This window comes from Chenopodium album, chromosome 9, assembly GCF_948465745.1.
Source record: "Chenopodium album chromosome 9, dcCheAlbu1.1, whole genome shotgun sequence".
In the NCBI taxonomy this organism is placed as follows: Eukaryota; Viridiplantae; Streptophyta; class Magnoliopsida; order Caryophyllales; family Amaranthaceae; genus Chenopodium; species Chenopodium album.
In genome coordinates this window covers 65,098,149-65,117,413 of record NC_137842.1, presented here as the reverse complement: position 1 = coordinate 65,117,413, position 19,265 = coordinate 65,098,149, and the positions used below count along the sequence as shown (strand labels likewise).

The following is a 19,265-nucleotide window of genomic DNA, read 5'->3' as shown; positions in this document are numbered from 1 at the left end:
ACATTATCAAAGCCTGTAAGTTTAAGTCATGCTAAATCATTGTCTCCATAAAAAGTCAAAATTTAGATTGGATTAGTTTTAAATCGAATGTCCACATGCCAAATAAGTCAATTGATCCAACCTAGACCTAGGGCTTGTTTTGATTTACTGAAAACGAATGAACTGAATTGAACTAAACTAAGCTTAAATGAATTGTTTATGAGAGAAGAAAATTAGAAACTGAACTCGAACTGAATTGAAATTAAACTGAACAGAACTAGCCCCTAATCCACTAAGGTCCTGTTCTGATTGACTGAATTAAGCTGAACTGAACTGAACTGAATTGAACTAAACTGAACATACTCAAACTGAAAATAATTGAAGAGAACCTACCCTAAATTTCATTTTGTGGCAAAGTTAGATTCTCCCTCTTCAATGTCAAGACCAGCACTACTAGGTACTAATCTAATACAAGCTCAGTGGTGCAATCACCCAAACCCAGCTAACCAAAATGCTGCTACGCAAATGCAAATACCACTCCTCACCCGTCACAACACCATCTTCCCCACGCAACGCCTATCTCGCCGACAAAGCCATAACCTACCTCCGACGACACCCTCAACAACTCCCTTCCTTACTCCCAGAATTCAACCCAGAATCCGCTTGCTTCGTCCTCCTCAAAACCCAGTTCGACCAACCCCTAACCCTCCAATTCCTCAATTGGGCTCGCACTTCCTCGAACCCCACTTTCCTAGACCCCAAATCCAAATGCTACGCCCTCCACATTCTCACCAAATTCCGCCTCTTCAAAACCGCGCAATCTCTCGCTGAAGAACTTGCTCGCGAAGTTTCCCTTATTGATTCAAATGGTGGGTTAGTGTTTGATTTTCTGAAAAACTCTTATCAATCTTTTAATTCGAATTCTTCTGATGTTTTTGATTTGATGGTTAAGTCTTATGCTTCGCTTAATATGGTAGATAAAGCTATTAATACTCTTGATTTTGCTAAAACTGAGGGTTTTATGCCTGGGGTTTTGTCGTATAATTCGATTCTTCATGCTATTCTTCGGAATTTGCCGCCGTCTTCGTCGTCGTTGTCGTTAGCTATGGAGTTGTTTGATGATATGAACAAATTGGGTGTGTCTCCTAATGTGTTTACTTATAATATTTTGATGAGGGGTTTTTCTGGGGCTGCTCATTTGCCTAAGGCTTTGAAGTTTTTCTCTGATATGCAGAAAACTGGGTGTTTGCCTAATATTGTGTCTTATAATACTCTAATTGATGCTCATTTTAAGCTTAAGAAGGCGGATGATGCAATTAGTTTGTTTCGTTCGCTTCAGTCGAACCGTTTGCAGCCTAATTTGATTACTTATAATATTATGATTAATGGGTTGTGTTGTGAGGGGAAGATGAAGGAAGCTTCTGAGGTGTTTCATGATATGTACCGCCAGAGGCTTATACCCGATGAGGTGACTTATAACACGCTTGTTAATGGGTATTGTAAAGATGGTAACTTTCACCAGGCACTCCTTTTGCATTCTGATATGCTTAAAAATGGTTTATCTCCCAATGTTGTTACCTATACTTCTCTTATTAATAGCATGTGCAAGGCGGGTAATATGAATCGAGCAATGGAATTCTTGGAGCAGATGTGCTCTAGAGGGCTCAGACCCAATGGAAAAACATATACTACTTTGATTGATGGATTTTCCCAGCAAGGTCTGCTGAATGAAGCCTATAATTTATTGAATGAGATGACTGCCGGTGGATTTGAACCGTCTATTGTGACCTACAATGCTCTTCTCAATGGGCATTGCATTTTGGGTAGGATGGAGGAGGCCATTAGTGTGGTTCAGGATATGATGGAGAGAGGTTTGGTACCCGATGTTGTGAGTTATAGTACACTTATATCTGGATTTTGCAAAAATCAAGACGTGGACCGTGCCTTTGAGATGAAAAATGAGATGGTTGGGAGGGGGATTTTGCTGGATGCTATTACGTATTCGTCACTTATCAAAGGACTTTGTGAGCAAAATCGGCTTGCTGAAGCCTCTGTTCTTTTCAATGATATGCTAAATGCAGGCTTGCCTCCTGATGAATTTACCTATACTACACTGATAAATGCACACTGTATAGAAGGGAATATTCAACAAGCTTTTAAACTTCATGATGAGATGATACAAAAGGGTCTCCTTCCTGATGTGGTCACACATAGTGTACTTATCAATGGTCTTAATAAACAAGCTCGGACAAAGGAAGCAAAGCAGCTTCTGCTTAAGATGTTTTATGATGATTCCATCCCTTCTGGAATCACCTATGACACACTGATAGAGAGCTGTAGTGACATTGAATTTAGGAGCATTGTGGCTCTTTTGAAGGGATTTTGCATGAAAGGTTTGATGAAAGAAGCAGATAGAGTATTTGAGTCAATGCTTCAGAAAGACCATAAGCCATCTGAAGCTGTATATAATGTACTCATACATGGTCATTCTAAGTGTGGGAATCCACACAAAGCGTATGTCTTGTACAAGGAAATGATGAGTTCTGGATTCAGTCCTCACACTATAACAGTAATAGCTTTGATCAAAGCTCTTTTCAAAGGAGAAATGAACAAGGAGCTAGAGGAAGTCCTGCACAATGTATTGAGAAGCTGTAAGCTTAGTGATGCAGAGCTTGGAAAGGTTCTTGTTGAGGTTAACCATAAAGAAGGCAATATGGATGCAGTATTTAATGTGCTTACTGATATGGCCAAGGATGGCCTGCTCCCAACAAGTGGGAGAATTGCTAGTTATAAGCGATAAATTTGTGAGGGTGCCAGTGTTTGAGCTTGCTTGAAAGCCTTCAATGTACTTCATATAGGTTTCTATGTGGGGCATGCAGACATAGCCATTTGTATTACAAGCTAGCAAAGGGCAAGGAGGTGATTTTCGACATGTATGATGATTTCTTTGTTATGAACTACAGAAACCTGGTTTTTGTAGTTAAGGAGTTGTCGTCTTCACCTTAATGAGCTGTTGGTGGTGTGCCAGATACAGTATTTGAGTATTCAAATTGCTATTGTTTTTATCTAGAGTGGCCTATCAAGGATCAACCAGGACAACAACAGTGCACGCCTACAACTTTAACTCTTTGGACCTGATCGCAGCTTCTGCCCTCCAAAATTGCTGAAAAAAAGGTAGGTTATTGTTTAGCTATGGAGTTTATGTTTCTCAATTATTGCTTTTACATCTTGAATATGTAGCCTTCCTCTAAATTATAATGGTTTTTGCATGTTGCATCCCAAAGATCATTGCTAGTCAAGAACAGTATTTTTGCTGTTTATGTGAATATTCCTCGGTTAATTAGTGGAACACTGGAACTTGTGTTCAACAATGTTAAAAAGTAATTTCAATTGCTTGCATAGTAGATTTGTGTAGGTCAATATGGTTGCAAATGCTTGCCCATCGAAAATGTATACACTCCCTCTGTTTTCGTGCACCAATATTACTACTTTAATAGGCGGAAGCATCAATTTATAATACGGAGGGAATATATCTCAAATAATGTTTATAGACAAAATACAAACTTTATTCTTGAACTACCTCAAATAGAAAGCATAAAAAGAAGCGTTGACTATGCCAGTAATCTGCTCCTAACATCTAGATTTTCCCATCTGAAAAAAAGGATCTGATTCCTCATCTAATCTTCTCTGTTAATCACTCAATGTTTTTGACAGAAAACTGTATGCAGTTTTGAAAATGATTTAATGGATGGTACAAGTCAAAAGTCACCATTCATTTTCAAATTGGTAGTACAGATCTTGCTCAATTAAACGTTATGATCTCTATCTTCTCTAAATCAGTTTATTGTGCAAGGCCTTTGTCCATTTCTTTTTCTTTGCCTTCATAGTACCTATATCGACAGGATCCTTACAGCTCTAACTTTATTTTGCTTCTCTGGCTCTTGGCTGCCAAAATCCTCCAAGCTTCTTAAGGCTAACCGGTTTTCCTATGTATTACCTTGTTATTGTTTTTCTCAAAAAGGCTTGGCACGATATTAAGGCTATATGAATGGAGTGAAGTTGAGCAAACTAATTTACAGACCATAGGTTAGGTTTAAATTTTTATGTACCCTCTCTTGGTTGATTGGAATGGATATAGGATTGATTATTCAAATGACTAAATTACCTATATATAAGAAGAAACCCTGTTTCTGGTCTGTTATGAACCACCTCTGACCGTTTTAAAGTTATGAAAATGCAATGGCAGTCAAACGGACCTAAAGTTTCACTGGAGTGTAGATAATGGGGCATGTGCATATAACAGCCTACAATATTCCAACTTCTTATTCCCCCCCCCCCCCCCCCCCCCCCCCCCCCCGGCCTCCTCTCTTTCCCCTTCCTAACCCACTCACACAAACACCTGATTTAGTTTTTAAAGACACTTTAGAAATTGGAAAGAAAAGGTAGAGACTTGAAGTAAAAGTCTTTTTTCGTGTGAGATTTTCTTTGAAATTTTGGGCCTGTGTATTCACTTAGGCTATATTTCCTAAAGAAAACTATAATGTGAATGGATTCGAGTCAATCCATGAAGTGTTGACTGAATTCTACATATTTGTTGTCTAAACACTTAGCTGTGTATATGTAAAGGGAACTGTAATATATATGAATCTGAATCTGGCAATCTGCCCATTTGTTCCATCAAATGAGATATAACACAATTCAATCTTGGCTGGATTAAGGAGAATGGACAGCCTATAAGCTCTGATTTGGGAGCTTCTGAAGCTTCTTTGTACAGATTACATGAGTTGGAGGCATATAACCTTGTTTCTTGACCGCACAAATTTGTTAGAATCTGTTAGATGCACATTAGTGTTATTCTCCAGTCACCTTTGTGTTATAAGGAGGATTTTAAAAATCTATTTTAACTGATGTATCTTACAAAACCACTTGTTTATAACCACTGAGACTCATTTTCTTATTTTTTTTCTGGCCTGCTATGTAATTTTCTTGTTTTCCCTTACCAGTTTTACCTTATATATTGTTCCTATATGTTTGTAGGCTTCTTCTGCGACATGGTTGCAGTTGTAAGGATTCACTTCCTTGTATTCTTGTTTATTGATGTTCTTATAGTGCATTTGGAGTGCTGAGCTGTGCACTGTATAAAACGATGCTAACTTGGATAATCAAGCTTGCACCTGAACATAATGCTTTGGCATGGTCCTCTGTATCTTGGCGTGGGAGATTGAAAAGTGGAAAATGCCAGTTGAGAAAAAAATAGGATTTATGCAGGTATCCGAGAAGAAATGGCTGCGCTAGAGGTGAGGGTGGCTGATTGGAAGACAATGGAAGTAAAAACAAATTTGCTTGGACCATATGATCAGTGATGTCATTTGTGATCCTACTACGGAGTACGATGCAGTTACAGTTCAACTGCAAATTGTTTCAGAACGCTAATGTCAACATCACAATTCACAAGATCCTACGTAAGTAACAATTACTTTTTTTGTTCCTGGTTAAAAGTTTTTGCTAGAATAATCCATGATTAGTTGAACATTCTCATGACTACAATCAGAAATTGTATTTTCTGTATCTAAGAATGGTTGTGCACTATATCATGGTATACAGTTAGCGCCCCTAGATCAAGAATTTGTATCATACATTGGATTTAAATTGTGATACGTGTAACTTCGAACCTGGTTGGGCCTGTCCAATTCACCCTATCGGGTCTGGGCCCTTTAGTGGGCCCCCTGTTGAACATTTCTTATTGTATGCCAAGAATGTAAATGAATGAAATGGTATCTTTCCTCATGGTATGCTGTTTTTTCTTCTATTTTCTATGTTTTCTTTCGCAGAAAAATAGTGTGATTGTTAAAAGTGTTACATATTTTCCGCCCATCATTGGATGTGGCGCATTAGTCGGGCATGATTATGAAATAACCCACTTGAAGATATGAATAGAATCAGAAATTAGCATCAAGTTTCTAGGAAAGGGAAGCTTAATTATATAATTCATATATGATGACTGACTAATTAACATTTAATTACAGATTAGATGAATGTTGGTAGCAATATAAAGTTGTAAACCTAACTTTTGATGACTTTTTTACGCTATAAAGTTGGCTTGAAAATCTTTGGGGAGTTGCTTTGTTTGGTTTTGATGCGTATTCTTTTCACAAGTCAAAAGTTTAATTGGAACTAAATTCATTAACTACTTACCAAAGTATGGAATTATAAATTTTTAATTACTCTGAATTATATATTGCACGTGCTGAGTATGTATTATTTCCTTCAACTTGTTACGTGTTTTGTTGGGGTTTCTTTATCATAATTTATAATATAATGTTTAATGTATGTAGATTACTACTAATTCCGTTAGGAAATTGATGTCACATACTTGCATATATCTTTTAAAAACTATTGTCTGTAATTGACTTTGTCTAAAGATACTTATGGAGTACGAAGAGTGAGTATTGGAGAACACTGTTGATTAATTTAACAAATGGATCATATAGAAAAGTGATAGTACTACGTGTATCTTTAAGGATATGAAAATGACAAGGGTTACATATAAGGATTAAATGGAAATATAAGCGTGAATCATCTATTAATATCACCAAATAATGTGTGCGTTTGCAATGCATGTATTTCTATATCAATTTCGAAAATGTATCTAATGCTTAGGAATGCAAGTAGATCAGTAAACAATTGGGAAGTGAGATATTGCGAGATTTGTAACAATTATTTTAGACAAAGGGATGTAAAACGCATAAGCAACCGTACTAATTTTTTTTTTTTTTTTATAAATAATATAATAAACACAAAGTTTTATATGTGGTTGATCACACAATATGGTGAAAGTAACTTATTCAAGGGTAATCCCTAACAGATCGAGTAACCCCTGACCCACCGAGTAACCCCTGACCGACTGAGTAATTCTTGATCGAGTAACCCTTGACCGACCGAGTAACTCCTAATCGAGTAACCCTTGACCGACCGAGTAACCTTTAATCGACCGAGTAACCCTTGACCAAGTAACCACTTAATAAGTAACCAACCCCTCACCAAGTAACCACGGACTTAGTAACACTAGCCGATTGAATAACCCTAACCAAATAAGTAACTCTTGACCAAGGTAATCCCTAAATAAGTAACCCCTGATCGACCGAATAACCACTAAATAAGTATCCCTGATCACACAGTGTGTTCATCTACGGAGAAAATGCAATAAACGGAGCATACAAGACAACATCTACTACAACTAAAAAAAAAAAAAATCCAGGTTTGAAGAGATTCACTATACCGATTAAAATTGAGTAATGTAAAACTATAAAAATTTATATGCGATCCTTATGGCTATATACATCATTAATTTCATTATCCTATTCCTATATACCTATTGTTGAAGTGAAGGTGACAATGATATGAACTGATAAAATTAAATTAAATGGCAATAAGACAGTATTGCAGAAAAAAAAAAACACGAGGTTCCATTTGTGGAGCAGATAAATAGTAGATTTATTAAAATAATTAATGTGTTTTCAAGTCATCGATTTTATATTCAAAGATGACGGCGAAAACGAAAGAAACTACACAACGACTATGACTACGAGAGTAGTAAAGAGACAAGTGTTATTGCGTATTTATTCATGTTATTTAATGACGATCCAAGACCACGATGCCCACACTGGGATTTTTTTTTTTTTTTTTTTTTTTTTTCATATTTTTTTTAAAAGTCTTGACGTTATTATTTTGTCATTTGATAACACGATGAAAATGATTTCATAGTTTAATACAGTCCATAAATTCTTTCTTGAATCTTCAATTCATTCACTTCATGACTCATGAGGACCAATGGGAAACATCCTATCCCTTTCTTCTTTTTGATTTGATGTTAGGGGTTAGATTAGGCCATGTCTCAGTCGAAAAAGGATTCATTTCAGATTGGGTCGACTTAGGTTTTGATCTAAACTGCCTTTTATAGTACTTTAAAAAAAAATCAATTTAGGGTGGATTTGATCTTAAAATTGTTCTTAGAAACTATGCCAAAACTTGGACATTTTTAAATTAGGTCAATCATGATCAGATCAGGTCCATGCTAGACTGATTAGCTAAACGCATAATGAAACTCGGTTTGTTTTGTATTGACAAAATGAATCTATTAAAGAACACCTCGAGCTCTTTGGTACATCTATCCATATTTCCAATGTCGCCCATAAAATTCCTCCATCATATACATAGTACTCCACGGTAATTATGGAACACTATACATGATGCCAATTATAAAACATTATTGGAATGCATTGAAGTTGTAGAGCCTCATTCACAGTAAAAAGACAGCATTATTGAAGTTACCATCATAGACTTAACTGGTGATAATTGATGACAAGCGTTCTTAAAAGCAATGAATGAACAAATTCATACAATCAAACTTTTGTTGCATTGACTTATTGTACTGATTTTGTAAACAGCTATTATTACACATTATGGTGGGTGAATTATACCATATACTTCCAACTTTTTACTCCCTTAGCGTAAATTTTTTCCACCCCAAAAACAAAGGGGTCAAAAGAAGAAAGCAAACTAAATGATTACTAAATCTTTTGGGGGTCTAATCTTGGCTTTTTGTTTGAAAAAATCAGGCTTGTCTTTTGCTTTTTTTTTTGACATTGATGCACTACGTTGCAAATTTGCTTGGATTGCGGCCTAGCGGGTGGCACCGTCCTGTCTCCAGCGCCCAAACTTCCCGTACAGTTTGCACGTCGTCCTAGTGCATCGATGTAACTTGTACACCGGTACGAATCGCTTTGATCTCCTAGGGGTCCTAGACATGATACCCCATCGACCACCTTGGGATAGAGACATGGTGTGGGGCTACTATGGACCACAACCACCCCTGTACTTGACCGATTTAAAGCAAAAAAGAAAAAGTAGGATCCGCTTTGATCTCCACAATGCTAATATTTCTTTATCTTTCAAGATTCTACCCAATTTTTTTACGGGGTTGAATTATTAATACTGCTTATTAAGGGTATATAGGACATTTTGTCTCCTGTTAGATGCGTAAATAGGTTGGTTCATCTTATCAATTCTATATTCAATGAAATCTGAAATTGAATGTTCAAAGCAATCAAGATCATAGTTTTAAATTTTGGATAAGCCTTAACTGTCTGTCTTTCATATATTCTTGCTTAGAAATGTAATCTATGATTAATCAACATGTACGTACCAAAAAAAAAATCTATCTTTATGAATAAATGTAATAAACAAACTTTTGAGTAACAAAGTTGGACTAGAAATTGATTATTTCACGCCAAAACAACGAACAATTTTCGGATGCTATAGATACAAAACAGTATAGCCAAATTACAGATTAATCAAAGAAAACATAAAATGAAATAATTCATGAAAGAGTAGTAGAAGAAGAGGAAGGAAAAGTGTAGGAAAATTGAGGAAGAATTGGACTAAAACCCAAACAAGCCAATAGACCATGTTTGTAAGGAAGACTAGTCTTTTTCTTCATCTCTTCTGAGACAGCTTTATTGGTAGTGTAGTGCATTTCATGAGCAGATGCCGCCTGCCCTCTTCGCTTTGATACTGATCCTGATTCAGAAACAGAACCGGAACCAGAACCAGAACCCGAGCCTGTGAATGATGATCTGACACTCCATCTCTTGGAAAAGGATTGAGTATCCTTGTAATGCCCTTCAGATGCACTTCTAAAAAGAAACAAGTCTTTTAACCTCCATTTCTTGGAAGAAGTATTAGTACCTCTTCCTAGAAACCTGTTTGAATTGCTGTTTTCGTTCGAATACTGATGTTCCTGTAACTGTTGTTCATGAAGCAGAGCAAATTCAGACACCCTTAAAGGAGACAGTGACCTGCTGATGCCTTTCCTGCTGCTGTTACTTCCTCTTTTATTCATATTTGTATTTGCAGTCGTAATCGATTTAACTCTGCCTCTACCTCTGCCTCTATCTTGAACACTGTCATCGTCATTAGTGGCAGCAGTAGCAGCAGCAGAAGAATCCCATTTCTTACTGCTGCGAATAGCAGCCTCAAACGGATCCTCATCTGACCCCTTTCTCCTATGTTTAGGTGACACATTAAGCGCGTCCTTAAACTTAGACATAGCTGATTTTGGAGATCTAGGAGAATGATTTTCTGAACTGATCTTACTATCATTACTGATCTGCAGGCTAGGAGGAGGCTTCAGCTTCAACGGCCGAATTTTACCGCCATCAAAAAGTTCATCAGCAGAAGACAAAGAAGGCCTAACCATCATATCCAACTGCCCACTGAAATCAAACTCGAACTCTTCCTTTTCATGCTCCATCACTTGTTCATGCTGCTGATTATCTTCTTTGCTGTAACTTACACCAGTACTTTTTGCAACTCCCGGCTTAAGCTCCCAATCAAAAGGCACAGCCGCGGAATGATCATACTTCAGTAGCGCGATATCCTCAGCTGAATAATCATCATATACATCAGAAAACATAGATTGATGATTATAAGACCGAGGACTGGTGGGAGCGCTGTAGAAGAAGAAGTCGAGCTGAGGCCGAGGGCGGCGAGGGCTGGAAGCAGCACTCATGTATGGAGTTGAGCAGTTGCTGTTCATATGATCAACTGCAGCAGGTAAATTGTTTTCTGCTGTCAAAACTCTCATCTCCATTTTTTCCTTAACCCACACTTTCTTTTGGTTGGTTTTTTTTGCTACTAATATAGAAGTATGTTTTTAAAGTTGAAATATAACACTAAGATTTTATTGTATATTTTAATTTTCTGCTTTTTAATTTATTTTTTTGGGTTTGATAAATATAGTTGGTGAACTAAAGATAGTATGTTTTTGGGGGCTGATTGATAAAATTGACCAAGGAAAACAGAGGAAGCTAGCTAGAAATGAAGTTTGGTTATATATTTTTTGGCTTTATTTTAGGCCGCCTTTTGTATAAAAGTTGTTAGTTTATTTGATTTTAGACATGCACCATTTTAGTACCTTTCATATATAAATCAATATGATCCACAATTTTTTATATTTTAGTTAAATAATTTATTTATATTCTTTTTTAACTAATCATATTATAATATTGATTTATATGAAGCTGTCATGATTGAGCATAGAAGGATTTGCATGAATTTTCTTAGTTTTGTGTTTTTGTCTTTATATTTGTTTTAAAGTTGTTGGCTAATATGTGGAGTTGTGTACCATTATTACTTATTCACTCATCCTAGTTTATACAAGTATATTTGTAAAGTTTTCCTCAAAAAAAAGTATAATTGTAAAGCTGTAAAGTGTACTCCCTTAACTGCTTAAGGTCTTGAGGAAGTGAAAGTAAAATTCTTCAAGTAATTGCAGAATTTTACTTTGGTAAAAAGGTCCAAGTTTTTTTTTTTTTTTTTTTTTTTTTTTCGATAAGGAGAAAGATCCTGTCCGTACTTAACCCTCACAGTTTTTTTGGTCCGGTATTTGCAGGTCATATACTTTAAAAGTGAGGGTGAAGGGTAAAGGATCCCCATCCTCAAAGTGTCTCTAGTGGGGATTAAATTCCCAACTTCAAGGTTGGAAGGTTTGGTGTAAAAAGGCCTAGCATTACAGAGTGCATCTAGGCGCATAGGGACTATATATTTGGCATGCACATAGGAAGGCAATCTGGAGTTCGGTGGTACATTTTCTCTTTTATTTTAGTATAGTAGTACATTTTTGTGTACTACTATATATGTATAATGTACCATTAAAATATAAGTTATTTGAATAGTATTTTTTATGTACTATTATACAAGTAGTGGTACTTTTTGTCATCATATTTTTCACCTTCAGATTTCCATTATTTACAAAAATATCATCCTATTTGCATCCTTAATACATAGGGACTATGCGCCTAGAGTTTTCCAGCATTACAAGCTATAAAACATCTACAATGATTATAAAAAAAAATACGACATTTACAATGATTATTAATAATGTCATTGGCAGATATAAAAACACAACATTTATATAGTAAAATATAGTCTTGCAATAGATTATCAAATGTGATATACAAGAATCAAATAAAGTATGAAGAACTTGCACAATACTCCATAAATATTAGTAGATATAAAAACACAACATTTAAAAACTTGTTTATCTCATTCATAAAAACATAAATAAATGTAAATGTGTTTATTTCCTAAGCCTCCTTCAATCCTCTTCAAATCGATCATACCACCCATAAAACTTAATTTCAGCTTGAGAAACACAAGTAACCCCATGGAATTCGATTTTCTTAGATATATTGTCCTCGCTATCATACCACAATAAACACCTCGTTATTGCACACGAATTAGAGTTAGATTCTCTACTGCGTGCCAAGGGAATATGTTGTAATAACGGGTTACCATAATTTAAATGCGAAACACTAAATAACTTCACCCAACTCTCTTTATTTCCATACTCCTTCATAACGCACAAATCAACTGATTCTATATTCGTCACCATTAAACTCAAACAACCATCGAGAACCCCTAAAACTGGGTCAGTCCTAATACCACACCATTTGTATTCAGGTAATGGTACGTCATCCTCCTCCCATTGCTCACAACGTAGATTAAAACAATGAATTCGAATATTATTATCTTTCAAACTCGAAAACAACCAATGGAGTAAATGATTATTACTATTGACGAGAACCACAAAACCTTCCTAAATCTTCAAGCCTCGTTTTTTGTACCACGTCTCTCCATGAATCAGCCTTCAAACTATAAATCGTAACACATTTAGAATATAGTATAGCAATCTTATAATCCTTGTTCTCATGATCATATCCGAATCCGAATGTAAGGGAGAAAGAATCATAGAGATAAAATATATCATGGTAACTTTGAGTATATGGATTTAATAACCTAAAAATGTGATTAATATCGGTTAAACAAAGTAAGCCATAACACGATCCAACAAAAAATCGTGAACAAGTCGGAGGCAATGGTAGTTTGATGGCGGAAGATTTCGGGGTGTCCGAGTCGAACAAGTAGAGATCATTGTCGAAACCTTTGATGATGAGTAAATTGTGAGAGTGATTGAGTTGAGGGTCTATGAATTTGTAATCAGAAATAACGGTGTTAAATGATTTCGAAACACACTTGAAACGAATAAGAGATTTTGTAGGCAATTTAGGGAGTATTTCTGTGAACATTATGTCCATGGGAATTTTGGTAGCCATGATAGGAATTTCTAGGTTTTTTGTTTTTCAATTTTTGTTAGATTGTTATAAGGATAAAACTCTAAGATAGAGTAGTCCTAACTCTATGGGAAATTTGTTATGATGAGATAATATTTACAAAGATAAAATCAAATTTCCTATTTTACATTATTCTATATCATAGATTCATACCTATAATTGTAGCAAGAGGAGGTTTTAATCTAAGAAAATATATCGAAATTCCAAAAATAAATAATTTTCGATACCACCACCTCTCCTTCAATGGTCACAAAACTTTATTTTTTTTTTTTTGGTTCCACCCGATTTACCCTTTGGGCTAATTTGGATTTGGGGATCAATCTAGGTGATTAGGTTCCAATCCCCTCTCAATTATTGTTACGGGGTAGCAAAACACCAAATATTATACATTGATCAACTTAAAAAGTGGAATAATTGCATATTTTCTCTTTTGTGCAATAAAAGGGGCAAATCACTCAAATCATGGGAAGTATTTATTCCATAACACATTAAATGTCTATTGATACAAACACTCTCCTTTCTCAACAGTTACCACCAAATCTAGTCATTTAACCGACCAACAACACAAACAAAAAGCAGTGAGAACAGCAAGAAGAAACAGAATGCCAAAACTTGTGTTCCATTAAAGTGGATCTACCAAGAAAAAAGAATAAATGAATCATTAAATTAGAGTCAAGCAGCTGCAAATTTCTGATGACCAAACATTCTGCTACCAAAATTGTCGCCCCCCATGCCGACATTGCAATGAACTATGAAGGGGAAGAAATGAGATTAAAAACTGAAGCTATATACATTTGTAAATGCAGAAGTCTACAATCTATAATCAGCATGTAGGAACCCTTCAAACTCGGTCCCGTTAAGAGTCCTTTGAACATCATCCCAGTTCGCGACCTGTTCTGACAAGGATCCCTTGTGTATCTTCACTTGTCTACTAGTTAGATTAGTTCTAGGGACCCTTAGAAAGTCCTGAACGTCTAATAATTTCTGCAAGGGAAATAGATAAGAAAGAAATATTACTTATGTTTGATTTCAAACATGAACATTGAACCAAAAACCTTTCTGGGGTAATAGTCCTAGAAGACTTACAGTGCGGTTATTCACTACATCCTCATAGTAGAGCAATGTGTGTCTGGTGCTATTAAAGTACTCTAATGCTTTGGCTGCCATCTGTTGGACTTTCTTAAGCTCTGGTATCAAAGTTGTGGCATTTACGTAAGGTTTGTAGCTTGCAAGTATCTCAGCCTGCAACAGATAACCGTGCAATCCAATAAACATCTATCTACAAAAGTTACCAAAGCTGTCTGTGCAAGTGCGAACAGAGGAATTGGAAAACCATACCTCATGGGGAGAGTGGACATGGGATTTATGTGTCCCATTTAACAGCTTAAAATCACGGTCATATGAATTTGCAAGAATTGATACCATTCGCCGCAAGAGATTTCTTCTGAAGAGAAAAATTACAGAAACACCTTTTTTGGTGAAATAATCAACTATATCTTCATGATGCTGCATTAATCCCTGCATACATATCATCTCCATAAGTTTATAGGTTTTGCAGACAGAAATTTATACAAAAGATTTAAGCAAAGGAAAAGCAGCTGCCTATTTCCTGCCAATAAAAGTTCTAATGTGTACCTAGAAAAATCCAGCAAATGCGAAATAAAGTTATATAAAAGTAATCCTTTCTCAGTATGTTTTGATTTGTAGATATTCAAGCAATACAGCATGTGCTGTACAAGGCATGTACAAGATTTTTCACTAACATCCCAGAAAAATCAACAGCCAAAAACAAAAGTAGCTTCAGAGAGCGAGTCCAAATGCAGCACGTAAAGCTGCCAATCTGGAAATCACAGTCTGCAAAAGTCTACTTCTACACAATTAAGGAAAAGCATCTTCTTAAAAACACTAAATTATCAGCAAAATTATAGACAATAAAGACACAACACTTTGCACAAAACAAAATTTGCCATTCTAGACCTAATGGCAAACATACACTAAGAGATATCCCAATTCTGTCGTCTTCCAGAAGACCATAAGTTTTCACCACATGAGGCAAGAATTGCATCTGATAATGGACAAAGTCCAAATCACAAACAGTTTTCCATTTGTGGTGACATGTAATACTCCATTTGCTCAGTGCTACCTTACCAATATCAGATTTCTTATAAACAAGTTCCTTAGTGGCTGAAATATTAACATAAACAGTGAACAGAATGGAGGGTTTCTACTTTCTAGCAATCCTCTTTTCCTTCATCCAATTGGTTTGTTAATAGCTACACAAGCAACAATAACCCTTTAACTGCCAAAATCACATGTATAAATTGACCAAAATTTACTTCTTACAGCTCATGGTTCAACTAGCAAAACAAGAGGTTAGCTTGGGTACAGGAAACGTTGCAGGGTTTGGCATTTCATACTGTTCACAAAGAAATTCCTGGCAGTCTATGTCTACAAAGCACTAGTGCACTACCATCCATATTTATTATGGTAAAAAAAACACAGTGAGGATTCCTTATCTTTACAAACAATGATGAAATTCTCAAGCACTCATTAGTCATTATTCAACGACAACAACATACAACAGGCCCTATGATAAAGTAACATGGAATAAATGGCCACAGCCTAAAAGGACAGGGGACAGCCCTCCACACCCTTCACCCCCACCCTCCTAATATCCACAATCCACTTAATAGGCAACCAAGGGCAGCAAAACAATCCTGGAAAAATGGCAAACCTACTAACATCCTGATCACTAACAGAGGCAAAAGCTCAGGGATTAAATTTGCAAACTTGTTGCTTCATGACACATTTTAGCAGCTCCCAAAGAAATTGACATAGAGTATTAGTTATATCAAGAATGGGGTTGGATATTAAACGCATGAACTTGCCCATACCATATTTCAGTTGTTTGGTTGTAACAATACAGCCTATTCTTGTCATTGCCAGTGGTGGGAACATTAGTAGATAAAGATACAGCCTACACACGTCAATGACAGTGGTGCTAACAGAAATGAACATGATTTCAAGCTGTTACATTGGGGACGGGGGAGAATGTTCCACTTAACAGATTTCCTTAGTAGAATATCATACTGAAAGAATAAAGACAAAGCTGGTAGACAACCATATTTGATACTGAAAGTATCCACATCGAATCATCAACATCTAATGATCTAAGCTTCAAGGTGAATATTTAGTCCCTGGCAAGTTAAACTTACCAATCCAGAATATCAGTCACAATATACAGTTCTAAGTGCAAGATAACCTTTTTTTTTTATGACATGAAATGCAAGATAACTAGAAAGTTTTGCTGAAACTTAAATATTTGAGTTATATGTTCACATAAATTAACTTCGTTTTTCTCAAAATGATAGATACTTGAATGTAGATGTAGCAATGCAGATAGGTGTAGCAGATTCACATTGGGATGTTCAATTGTCAAATGATCAAGAATTACATCCACTAAACATGAAAACAGCAAGTACTAATAGAAATACACTCACTTGATTTAGCATCCATTTCAAGCCAACTGCAGCAGTACATTCATTCTTAGAAGCACTACTAAACCAATCCAAGTTGTAAAGTTTGTCAAGAGTCTCCACAATAGTCGAAGCATTAGCTCTCCGAACTTTTACAGAGAATATCTCCCCATTTGAGCTCACATTCATGTGACTATTCAGCAAGGTCTCAAACCAACCACTACCTGATCTTTGAGTTGACAATATAGCAAAGTACCGGACCGGATGGCATGCACATTCCGCCCTGATAACAGACTAGCATATAAGTCAGACTGAAAATCGACAACGAATCATTTCTTGCAACAAAAAACACAGAACAATGGTATATACCTGCTATAAGTAACAGGTTTAGGGTAATGCACATAAGGAACCTCCCAATCTTCAAGATCAGGCCTAGGACACGGCCGATCACTCACTTGAACGTTTAAAAACCCGGTAGTAGTAATCGTACTAACACTAAACTGCTTGAGACATACAAAACAAATGTAGATTCCACATACCATAGCAAACACTAATACAATCAACCTCAACAGCAGTGGAGACTTTTTGGGCACCAAAATCTCCTGTAATTTTAAAAGACACCCAAATGTTACTCATCAAAATCTCCTGTTCTTTTAAAAGATACCCAAATGTTACTCATAAAAACCCAATTAATTTACTTCATTTACCTTCCTACATACTAATAATTACATTGTCACCTTGATAGACTATATTGAACTACTAATATAACAACTAAATCCAAATAAACCCCAGATTTGATTCATATAATTACAAAATAAAGGAAAGTTGAATTCTTTAAAATAAAAACTAAATAAAAGATTTCATGAATCTAATAAAAATGTATAGTACAAACAAAACAAAGATCTGGGTTCTTCAGGTGTGCTGTTTGCATGCCTTAATAATTTTTTATATATATTTATTTATATATAAATGCATGTTTTATTATAAATACATACTTAAATCACAAAAAAAAAACAAATAAAAATAGTCATTTTACAACTAAAATTACAAGATTTCAGCAATAAATATTAATTATCAACCCCAAATAAAAACAAGAAAAAAATTATAAAAATCAAGCAAACCTTGAAAGAAAGAAGAGAATCATCAGCCATTGTTGTTGAAGAAGATGATGAATGAAGAGGAGAGAGAAAAGCGGTGAAAAAGCACCGCGCATCTCAAAGAAAGCTCAGATTTCTGTCAATTATAATACGATTTATAATTAAAACTTTCTGGGTTTATGGGAAATGTCATTAATTAAGCTCAAGTTCATAAAGAGAGATCTTAGAAATTGTGTAGGAGAGAGAGAGGAAGAGAGAGTGAGAAGAGGAAATCTTAAGCAACAAATTGGTCGGACCAATTCATAATCATAACACTTCTCACGATTTTAAAGCTTTTTTGCTTTTTATTTTTTGGTTCAATTTTCTCTCTCCTAAAACCCCTCTCTTTGATTATGGCTGGAGCGATTATCGAGGTCACACCTCACACCTTGGGTCTACTCACTCCCATTAATGCGACACCGTTTTACTTTTTTTTTTTTTCAAATAAAATCATTATGAACATGATAGTACAAGTTAACAAGTATTTTCTGCAAAAAAAAAAAAAAAAAAATTATAAAAAAAATACAAGTATGATATAAAAAAATACAAGTATGAAGTAACTTTAATTCATTTTTTTTTAACTTGTTTTATGAAATTTAAGTTCGAATTAGATCAGGTCATAAATATTTTCCTAAAAAGAAAAAAAAAAAAAAAAAAAAAAAAAACCCACATAAATGATAAGTACATATTAGATTAGAAGAAAATAATAATAAGTTCTAATATACTTTATTGTTTTATATTCCTTTTTTATCGCTAAATAAGTTTAATTTTGCAGTGTAAAATTATGAGAAGTATACATTAATAAAATATATACAATATTTACGAATATAACAAGACTCCGCTTGATATATTTGTTCTTTATAGATTGTCGTACACATAAGGTTGTCAATTCAGATAAGCAAAAATATGATGAACAAAACAAACCCTAAATCCTTCAAACAAAGAATTTTTTTTTAAACCCAATCAATTTATTTATTTATGCTAATCCTCATTTCGCAATAACTAAAATTATGCATAATCGTGTCAATTATGGTAAGAGGGAGTGATTTTTTTTTTTTTTTTTTTGAAAGATGGTAAGAGGGAGTGATTTAAACTGTTTAACCTATTAAAAATAGGCTTGATCAGGACAAATTAAACCAGACCAAAAATAGCAGTTTTTTAAGATTTTTTTTCTTTTAGACAAGCCATTTACAACTAGAAATTAATTTTTGGTTGCCCCAAATTCCCAGTAAAAACAAAAAAAAAAAACACGCCGGCCTAATATATATGCCAAAACCCGGGTAAATTTCAAGCTAGGTCGGGCTAATTAGGATCAAGTCTAATTTTTAAGTGTCCCCTTTGATGATTTATGTAGATCAACATTGCGACATTTTTTTTTTTTTTTTTTTTTTTTTTTAAAGGGAAGATAAACATTGCCACTTTGGATACCCTCTTTTTTTTTTTTTTTTTTTTTTTTTTGTTTGATGGTAACAAAAATAGTG

At 35.1% G+C, this 19,265-nt stretch overlaps 4 protein-coding genes across 4 annotated transcripts; 1 reads left to right on the top strand and 3 right to left on the bottom strand.

Annotated features, from left to right (window-relative positions):
• Nucleotides 1-460: 460 nt before the first annotated feature.
• LOC145560177 (pentatricopeptide repeat-containing protein At5g39710-like) lies at nt 461-5,653 on the top strand. The gene is made up of 2 exons (XM_081621440.1): nt 461-3,153; nt 5,017-5,653. Exon 1 carries the CDS (start codon nt 491-493, stop codon nt 2,777-2,779), a length of 2,289 nt encoding a protein of 762 aa, XP_081477566.1. The 5' UTR covers nt 461-490; the 3' UTR covers nt 2,780-3,153; nt 5,017-5,653.
• Nucleotides 5,654-9,227: 3,574 nt separating this feature from the next.
• LOC145560176 (uncharacterized) lies at nt 9,228-11,031 on the bottom strand. Its single transcript, XM_081621439.1, has one exon. It carries the CDS (start codon nt 10,628-10,630, stop codon nt 9,359-9,361), a length of 1,272 nt encoding a protein of 423 aa, XP_081477565.1. The 5' UTR covers nt 10,631-11,031; the 3' UTR covers nt 9,228-9,358.
• Nucleotides 11,032-12,136: 1,105 nt separating this feature from the next.
• Nucleotides 12,137-13,154, bottom strand: LOC145557973 (F-box protein CPR1-like). Its single transcript, XM_081619137.1, has 2 exons — nt 12,634-13,154; nt 12,137-12,476 (listed from the first exon to the last, which is right to left on the bottom strand). Exons 1-2 carry the CDS (start codon nt 13,152-13,154, stop codon nt 12,137-12,139), a joined length of 861 nt encoding a protein of 286 aa, XP_081475263.1.
• Nucleotides 13,155-13,428: 274 nt separating this feature from the next.
• LOC145560175 (uncharacterized) lies at nt 13,429-18,093 on the bottom strand. The gene is made up of 6 exons (XM_081621438.1): nt 17,770-18,093; nt 17,018-17,250; nt 16,673-16,931; nt 14,511-14,690; nt 14,259-14,414; nt 13,429-14,156 (listed from the first exon to the last, which is right to left on the bottom strand). The coding sequence occupies exons 1-6, from the start codon at nt 17,797-17,799 to the stop codon at nt 13,983-13,985; spliced, it is 1,032 nt and encodes a 343-aa protein (XP_081477564.1). The 5' UTR covers nt 17,800-18,093; the 3' UTR covers nt 13,429-13,982.
• Between the last annotated feature and the right edge of the window lie 1,172 nt (nt 18,094-19,265).